The 9,604-nt window shown below is 39.7% G+C and overlaps 1 protein-coding gene across 1 annotated transcript in view; it reads right to left on the bottom strand.

Annotated features, from left to right (window-relative positions):
* OTOP1 (otopetrin 1) overlaps positions 1-9,597 on the bottom strand; it is a gene marked incomplete at its 5' end in the record, with an annotated part of 13,321 nt that extends 3,724 nt beyond the window's left edge. The window contains 4 exons of the mRNA XM_035891124.1: positions 104-234; positions 1,848-1,906; positions 4,844-4,980; positions 9,294-9,597. Coding sequence (XP_035747017.1) covers positions 104-234; positions 1,848-1,906; positions 4,844-4,980; positions 9,294-9,597 — 631 coding nt within the window. The remainder of the gene's footprint in view (positions 1-103; positions 235-1,847; positions 1,907-4,843; positions 4,981-9,293) is intronic.
* Positions 9,598-9,604: the final 7 nt, after the last annotated feature.

The raw sequence follows: 9,604 nt of genomic DNA, 5'->3' as shown, positions 1-9,604 counted from the left end.
TGACATAGTCATGAATGACCCAGCTCCATCCTACAGTGGCACAGTAATTTGTATGCGAGCGTGTTAGAGCAGGATTTGCAAATGCATCAACCCTTTCACTTACCTATTGTTATGTTCCCAAATCCAAGCGTGATTAGTCTTTCCTTATGTTCATTCAGCTGATGTTTGGACTCTGTTAGCACTCCATTTGTCCACAGGAGTAGATTTGTGAACACGGAATGGATAACCCCAAACCTACAAAACAAAGTAATTATTGAAGGAATCTGCACAGAGTATCCCTCCATACATGTTAAATAAAATGGATTGACTTTCTGTAAACAGGCTACATGGCACTATTTAGTTGTCAGTGCAGGGAAAATAAAATCATCACCGATCTCTCTAGTGATGTTCCTCAGTGGAGCACAATGAATGTTAGACTTCTGAAATTTTATAGAAACACAATGGCTTACTGTATTAAACCATTAATGCCATGCTGTTAGTATTTGTTATGCTCTCTTATGTGATGGTTGTTATTCTTTGGGCTGGACAAGCTTCATGTTAATGACAGTGATTGAACAGTCTGAGCAGGGTTAATCGTTTTGCAAGCCGTATTTCACAGCCTTCTGCGGTATTCCTTCGTACTCACTGTGGCTGGTCTGTCTTCACAGACAGCACTGCCTTCTTTAACTTCTAATCCATGCATTTTTGTCTCCTGGATAGAGTTGAAGCTAACAGAGGGCTTTATCCCATTCAGACTAGTGGTAGAGTGAGGGTAGGTCTCCAAGTGTTTTTGAGACTCCTGGTTTTTGACAAGCCTGGAGTTTTTCTCCTCCACCTGAGACTGGTAATGTTCCTTCACCAACAAACAGTTCTTTATTACTGCACTGTTCTCACTGATAGACTTGCAGTTAGGGATTTTTAAAATTCTACTTATAAACAGAGCTGATTTCAGCAGCTGATATTGCAAGCCTTCTGTGGCCTCTCTCCTCACTGGCATGGGGCTTGAACACTGACCCAAGACAACAAACCAAAGGAGAACCTTCTTCATAAGTGATGTTTCTGAGTAAATTTCTTTTACTTCCCATAGAAACTGGTCAGCTCATTGATAATTTGAGATGAGTATTTTAAAAGTTACCATGTTTGTTTATTTACATTCTATGTACAGATAATCTACATTAATCCACCTTCTCACAAAATCAAAAATACATCAGAACGGGCTCTGCTGCCTCAAAGACTAGTCCCCAGTTTTACAGGAAATGTGTGCATTCAGCTGTTCAGAGGACACACCAGTCATACTGCGAGAACCAAGTTCTGGTGTCAGAAATGTGCACAGCCTTTACTGTTTGGGTTTATGGGATACCACCGGGGAGGTTGTATTTCCCAGTGAATTTGCACATCTGCATCTAGTTCCAAAAGGTGCTTTCCATAAAAATCAATATAAAATACCTCAGTTATATTGCACTGACTGCAGGTTGCTGCTGCAGAGTTCCTTTCAGTAGCTAAATAAAGAAAACATAATATAGTGCATACTCTTAAGACACATACGTGGTGCTTTCTTCCTTCAAAAAAGCAAGTGACACTGTGGTATCAGGCATTGCCCGTTTCCCTCTCTCATGATACAAAGATACTTATTCTGTGACTGTTGTCTATTACAAAATAAAAGCACAGTTTTAAAAAGAAAAAATAATTCAGACTAACAATTATCACTTGGGTAAATGGAGTTACTTTTTATTTATATTAACACAATTAAGACTGGAATCAACCTCTGTAAGTTTTCAATGTCCCTCATACAGTAAAACAGTAGGTGTTAAAGCACTGCACAGACCTACGCCTATTGGCATTCCAGATGAGGATGATATCCACTTTACCTTTCAAGTGTTTTGAAAGACTGGATAATATCCTTCGCGTGACACCAAAGAAAGTACACCTAAATGAAAGGAATACAGAGAAATGTCATTAGGCTAATGAGCACGTGTGATACTCAGAAAGGAAAGTGCATCTGTAGATGGGAACTCTGATGATTTAAACTGAGGTAGCTCCATCTCCACGCGTGTGAAATAACTTATGATTTCCTCTGATGTTCACTCTGAAACTCTCCGGCATGATGAACTTAAGATTTCTTGTATGCAAAGTCAGTGGATCAACAGTAGAAAGTTGCAGTGTGACTCACCAAAACATACCTCATAGCTGTATCCGGAGAATCTTTTATTTCAGAGGAAATAAAACTACCAGCTGTGGACAGCAGTATGATTGCTGCAGGGTGTGGTGATGCTAAGTTTGAATAGTTGATTAAATACATGAAATTCTAGGGAGGGAGAGAGATAAGTGAAAGGATGTCAGACCTGATTAATAAAACAAACAACAGACATCAAGGAAGCAAGATAAAAGGTTGTACTATCAGTCCGAGAGACAACTGCGTTAGGAACACGTGCAGCTGAACTGAAGTATAGTGCAGAAACCTCAAGGTGGAGGATAAAAGAGCAAGAACAATACTGAGTTAGAAAGTAAAGGGGAAAGAAATACTAAAAGTGGGCATCTCTGTTTGTAGGAGGATGATGGAAACCTCAGGATACAGATTGTTGCTGATACAAAACTGTTTCCAAGGGCTGATAAGTGCAAGGAGAACGATACTCATATTCCTCAAGGACATGAGGGTGAAACTGGGAGTCCTGTTTACTTAGAATAGCTCCCACGATACTGAACTTAACACAAGGTGAACCAGCAGGAGATAAACGGTCCTAAAGGTTTCTCTCAGAAACCTGCCTGGTTTGGTGTTCCAAAAATGGCCTGAAAAGCGCAAAGAACTTTGGGTTCTTCTTCAGCAATTAGAGTAACTGGAAGTCCATTTTACTACTGTGCTCATTAATGTAGGCACCCCACACCACAGCTGGCATGGCCCGAGACGTTCAGTACCTGATTTTTGAAAAAGCCAGGAAAACGTCTACACCACCCAGCAATAAAATGTTCATTCATTCCTCTAATGAAGCGTTTATCAAAAGGAGATGTGACCACTGTAAAACCCCAGGCGTAGAGACGACAAGATATCATGGAGGTTTCAACTGAAATCAAATCAATTGAAATTAGCACCTTAGTCTCATCTAATGCAATTTTCAATTTCCCATTCTGGGATAGATGCAGTAAAATCTAACAGCAGATGTGAAAGCATTCTTCAAAACTTAAGCGTAAGTTTTGAAGATCTGATCAGACATTAGATTCAAGAAAGTGGGAGGAAATAGAAACAGAAAAGCCAGTAAAGTATAAAAACAGCATAAAATCCAATTTTTGCTTGCAGAGTACTCATTGCCTCAAAGGAACTTCTGCCTGCGAAAGAACGTAATGCACAGGTTGTCTTGGAAGGGCAGGTACATGTTAGTTCATTGCTTGCATGGGTTCAGTATGTATATATTCATTGATTTAATGGCACATATCAGGATGTCTCATTAGAGTGATATACAACAGAATCTAACACATATTCTGTAGAAAACAAATCCTTTGGGCTTTAGGTAACACGTAATTAGGGATGTTCTCTGCTGTAATTTCTTCCTGTGTTTCAAAGACATGAGAAGATTTGTCTTAGGTAAGTGTTATCTGGTAAATTACTTTTTTGTTTTTTCTTTGATTGCTCAGGCTAACATTCAAGATTTCATTATTTTAAGCTAAGTAGATGATAAATTCAGCAACACTGGGTGATGTAAAATTTAAATTAGAATTCTTGTTCCCTTTGTTCAGCATTGTTATACACTGTTTCTTCCACACTTCAGTCCACAGTAGCTGGAAACCTTGTTGGCTCAGGGTCACTGGATGCAATGAAGAACGCTGTGTGCAGATCATCAGGGGAAAAAGGCTTAATTTCTTTGGTTTATTTTTCAGAGGTAAAGCAAAGAAGTTGCAAGACACAGAGGGTGGATATTACAAGAATGTGTAATTAAGATGACTTCAACCAAATCAGAATTTCACCCTCAGAGGAAAAGATCGAAGACGTCAGAGTTACTGCTTAAATTTCAATGCTATTTTTGTCACAGAAAGCAGAAAAATGTCGGTTGTTCAAATGCTGCTTTACATGCAACCACATTTTCTTTTCTTTCCAAATGACATAATCACCTTGGAAAGCGCATTAAATGACCGGGCTATAACTGAGTATCTTAGTTGAGTGGCTTTTTCTTTCCTTCTTTCCTAGAAATTGTTGACAGGGGCTCAGAGGAACTCATGCGATAAACAATCAGCTATGGAATGTCACCCTATCATATAGGCCCAAAGCCTTACAATAAACAAGCTGCTGGAATATTTTACCGGAGTCACTGACAATGTTTGCTACTGTGCAGCCACTGATAAGCACAACCAAATGCTTCTAGAAGGAAAATCCATGTTCATTTGGTGTAGGAAAGATGAGCAAGTATTTTATAGCAAGTGAAATACATGGGAAGGGTTTTGTCCCTTTGAAGTCCCAGGCCTTCACCCCTAACCACAACAGGACATCAGGACAGACAGATTGAATTGGACTTGTGTGGCAAGTCCTACCTACAGAAATAAGTGAATTGTCTTCAGCCAAGCTGCTCCTTTCTGCCTGAAAATTCTGGAAGTTATATATGTAACTTGAACTAAAATAAGCATGTAACTTCAACTATAGGAGAGCATTTTTTAATTATCTCTTTTTTGAACCCATGTGAATTTTACAGCTGAGCCATTGCAGGTTGCAAAGCCTAAAATTACACATAGAAAGGATGTACATAAATAAGAATTCAGCCCTCAAAAGTATCCTGTGATATACTTAGAAATTGAATTAGTGTAAAATTCACTGATGAGGAGGAGATAAAAGATATTTTTGGTAAGAAATACAGATATAATTGCAACCAGTGACTTTTACCTGTAAGATGGTGTGCACGGCATGCGTAACAGGAAAAATGCCTTCAGTCGGTGATAAACAGTTTGAAAAATCAATGTAATATCCAATTTTAAAAGAGTCCAGAATTAAAGTAATCACTGCAAATAATGTAATTCCACCTACAAATGAAAAAGATATTAGAAAACATCAATGTACCTTTAGAGCATCTAGAGACAATCTTTACCAATACGCTAAAATCTGTTTAGGGAAATAAAAGTCGATCAATATCCATATTCTTGTTTACGGAAATAAAAGTAGATCGATGTTCATGAAGATAATTGACTCAATGTACTAAGCCCTTCTAATTTGTGAAAGCCTCTGCCCAATATATTATGAAAGCACATGCCTGTACAGGCCTTGCATGGCCAGTGCAGAGGAGCCAGGCCAGCAACGGCCAGGACCTGCGGACGCTCAGCACCCTGCAGATGGCTCGAGGCTCCTTGCAAGGGCAGCCTCTCAAGTAACGGCCGCGCTGAAGCAGCCATACAGCGCATGAATTCATCCTCTATACAGCCACACAGCAAACTATACAATCCCAGGGAGCTGAACAATCATGTTACAGTCTCCTGGCCCAGAAGCCCGACAGTGGGAAGTAACACAATCACTCGGAATGCCTTCCCCATGGCTCAGGAGGTTACTCTTTAGCTCAGAGACCAAAACGATGATGAGTTGTACGGTTCATTCTCCTAGAAAGGAACCAAAGATTTCATTTAAGTATCTACTATTTTCACACACACAAAAAAAACCCCTAATATATTTCTCTAAATATGCATTCCGTACCCTAAAGAACTTTCAAAATACATGCTTCCCCTGGTTGAATTTTATTTTTTGTTGAAATTTTTTCTTTTGGAAATGTAAACGTTTGTTACAAACTTATTCTGGAAAGCTATATGGAAACACAATGTATATTATTAATTATTGGTTTTGTACCTGTATGAGTAAGCACAACTGGCAATAAAATTACTGAACCAAACTCGAGTCCTCATTTGCTTGGGTTTTTTTCTGGGAGGGGAGGGGCTCGGGTTTAAATTCACTAAAATAAAAAGCAAACGCATCCTAGATTATTCATTTGTCTTCTGCACCATACGTGCATCTTGTCTTTACAGGGATGACCTGTACTGTAGTTCCACTCTGTCTTGCTTGCATTTCACAAGATCACTATTTCAGTTGTATAGTTTTACAGTTTTACATCAATGTCCAGCAGATCACTGGGGGACACACACATAAAAAAACCCCAACCAACAAAAAAAATGCCCACTAAGTTTCTGTCACATTGAGCATTTTGGTTTATGCCTTAGTATCTCTCTTCATGCTTCCTTTACCTTCGTCAGAGATTTGGTGGGCTTCAATCTGTTCCCACTGAAATCAATAGTTTTGACATTGTCCTCCACGGCTTAGAAGATTTTATATGGCTCGTTTCTTTCAATGTTCAATTATTTCACTTATTCAAGTGATAATCTAGATGTTTCTGGCAATCACTCAGGTGGCCACACTGTAAGATTATGCAAAGTGTCCAACATGCATATTTAAGGACCTTCAAAAGAGAATGATCGCACTGATTTGCTTAGGCAAAAATGAAAGCACAACTATAATGACCATACACATGGTATGCTAATGGTTTCCATGTTAACTTTTCCTAATGGAAATTTCAGGACATATATGAGTAATTATAAATGATGAAGATCATTCTACTATTTTGCTATTTCTATTTGAAAGTTAGAGAAATATGAAACGATTGCTACTGAGCACTGAATTATTAAAAAAAATGGGATTTTTTTCCAATGGTCATTGAAACCTGCATATCTTAGAAAATCAAGAATAGGATTTCAGTATTGCTAAGTGCTGGCTTAATTCTTTTATTAACCACCAAGAAGAAGAAAGCCATAATGATTCAGCTGGGAAAGTGCCACTCTAAACTGAAAATATTATTTGGTTTTAAATAATAGACAATTTAATTCAAGTAGGAAAAATACACAAGCTGAAGTCTGCCAAGAGCTTTGTAAGTTGACTAGCTGCCTGTGCTTTAAACAGAAGTTGTGCTGTTGGAGAACGTGATAAAATAAAGCCGTTCATTAAGCCAATTGATTTTCATTTGAGTTCCCTGTCTCACTTGGCTGAACTTCCAAATAATAGTCAGAGACTTTTCCCTAACAGGAGAGTGTACTCAGGGGAATAACATTTGGAATAAGTCAAGGAATGGACTTCCTAAACTTTCCTGTGATTATCTGGGTCAGAATAACTGTACCTTATTCAAGACAAAGTTCTGCCTGAAGTTTTCCCCACATTCAGACTGCAAGAGTGGTTCTTGGTCTACCACACAAATAGGAAAACAACTGTGCTCTAGGGTTCACACAGCTGCAAAAAACACTCAAGGAAACCTTTCTGTGAGCAATTCTTGTAAAATACTTGTCTTTCTGGCGTTGTTAACTGTGTGCAAAGACTCAGTTATCAGAGGTTTTTGTTGTCATTCTTTTTTAACATTTGTCATAGCAAAATGGTCTAAGTAGCCCGCTATCACCACTTTTACTAAAATGATATTGACAGGTTGAAGGAAATAATGAAAATATATTCATTTGATACCGGTTAGTACATGGACGTCTTCTCTAATGATGAGAGCAAGGAGATACTCTACAAAAGCATTTGGCAGAGCTAGTCAAAAACTGCAGAGAGCTTTCTGTGAAAAGACTTGATGAAAATTTGTCCTCCCCTCCTCCTTCTCCTTTTTGGACTTTTAGTCTTTCAGATAGAAGATTTCTATGACAAAACCATTGATGCAGAGGAGGGCAAGGGGGATCTTGGCAGGGAAATCGCCACCTGAGTTTTTCCTTAACCCAAATAAGTTTTGTTTTACCAGCAGAGGATAAAGGACTTGTACAGTCTTGTTGTAACTACAAGAAACTCCTAAGAATAGGAAAGCGTAGGACTTTCCCTGAGGTCGAATTTGTTGAACTGCAGCCTAGACATCCAAGGGAAGCAATGGAAGCCGCACCACTTGAGAAGCTAGTACAAAGAGCCATCCTGTGCTGGTAAAAGAAATGGGTAAGGTAACCTAGTAGTTCATTCCAGTATCTTATTTCCAAGTTTCTGTGACTCCTTATATCCTGTAGGACAAATGAAATGCTGTGAACACTGTGCCAAAAGAAAAAGGGCAGGGGGTCCTGCTGTACTTAGCCATGTTAAGCAGTATTTATTCCATACTTAGGAGGGGAAAGCTACCCTCTGAGTAACAAAAGCATAGCTTGGTCCAAAATAGGATCAAATTAAGCCTTGCATTAATGAATTGCAGGATGTTGTACGCCACATAAGCTAATAAATGAAAAATGCCTGAGAGCTGAATATTGTTTTGGAAAACAGTGAATAATCAAGGAGAAGAATTCAACAGTTGGTATCTGAACTCCATACATTTCAGGAAAGAGTCTACAGACCATGGCTGCAAAATGTTAGACATTAAAAAAAAGAATTTTCCTGAGCAATTCGTACAGCATAATTGTTAACAGTTGCAAAGAAAACAAAAGACAGTCAGGCACTGAGACTGAGAACAAATGACACTTCCACAATACCACCTTACTTCTCAAAATAATCAGGTTTTAGATGTTCTTGGGATTTTCATTTAGATATTTCATTACCTGCTGCTGTAATATTTAACTGATGTCTCATTGCTAGTAGGACAGAAATATTTTATGGAAAAGCTGTCTTATAGCACTCCGCTTTATATACTTTCCCACCTGTCATTTGCAGTGATGAGACTGGAAAAGAGGTTGTTAAAGCTGGGCTTGCCCATTGCTCTACACAGTGCTGATGTGGGTTGTCTCTTTTGCTTGGGACCCAGAAACACATCATTCCTGTTGCTATGACTCTGTGCTCTGCTCCCCACCACCTTCTCTCAATAAACCTTTATATCCTTACTCCAGAATGCACCTGCCTCTGTGAATAAGGGCCATCACATCCCACCACGACCCTTATAAACTTGTATACTTTTCCTACAAGCTAATGCTAGCTTTAGCTTCCTGGCTTAGATCTTTTAGTACTACTCTACAACTAATCTGGCCAGGGATTTTGTCCTTTTCTGTCTAACTCCAGATGCTTATAAGGCATCGCTGTACATGTATAAATGGGAATCTGATATACATTGGTATAGAGAGCACTTGAGGACCTATCCGAGTGGTACTAGCCTGAAGTAAGTTGCATTATATTTTCTGGAAAAGGTGATCGTTTCTTCAAGAGAGCTGCACGACACCAACATAATTGCCCCTTCCATTAGCTATATTTTATATTTTCAAGTGCTGCCAAACCAGCCTGGTAAAGGAAAAAAGGCGCCGGAGCTTTCAACACTGTAAATGATAGGTTGGAAAGCAAGGACGTTTAGCTAACAGCTTTCCCATACGATCTCCTAGTATGTTCAGCTTATGCATATATTTACGTTAGAGCGCACCGCATGTGCGTTGAGTCCGTGAATACCAGGATGCCTCCTGGTAGGGATGGAGCGGGCAGCGAAGTGGCGGCTTGTCGCGGATCAGCCGCCTCTGCGTGCAGCTCCGGCAGCGGTACCACAGCATCCACAGCAGCTGGATGAGCATCAGTGTGATGAGGTAGGAGAGCAGGTGGCTCTTGCTGATGCCCACGGCATGCACAGCCCAGGCGAAGGTGAGCAGCAGCCCGGCCAGGAAGAGGTTGATGCCGTACTGGCTGCTGAGGATCTCGGCGTTTTTCTGCGGGTAGCCGCCGCCCAGGGCGGGGGAACCG

Source organism: Egretta garzetta, unplaced genomic scaffold, assembly GCF_000687185.1.
Source record: "Egretta garzetta isolate BGI_Z169 unplaced genomic scaffold, ASM68718v1 scaffold193, whole genome shotgun sequence".
Taxonomy (NCBI): Eukaryota; Metazoa; Chordata; class Aves; order Pelecaniformes; family Ardeidae; genus Egretta; species Egretta garzetta.
This window is presented reverse-complemented; position numbering and strand designations above follow the sequence as displayed.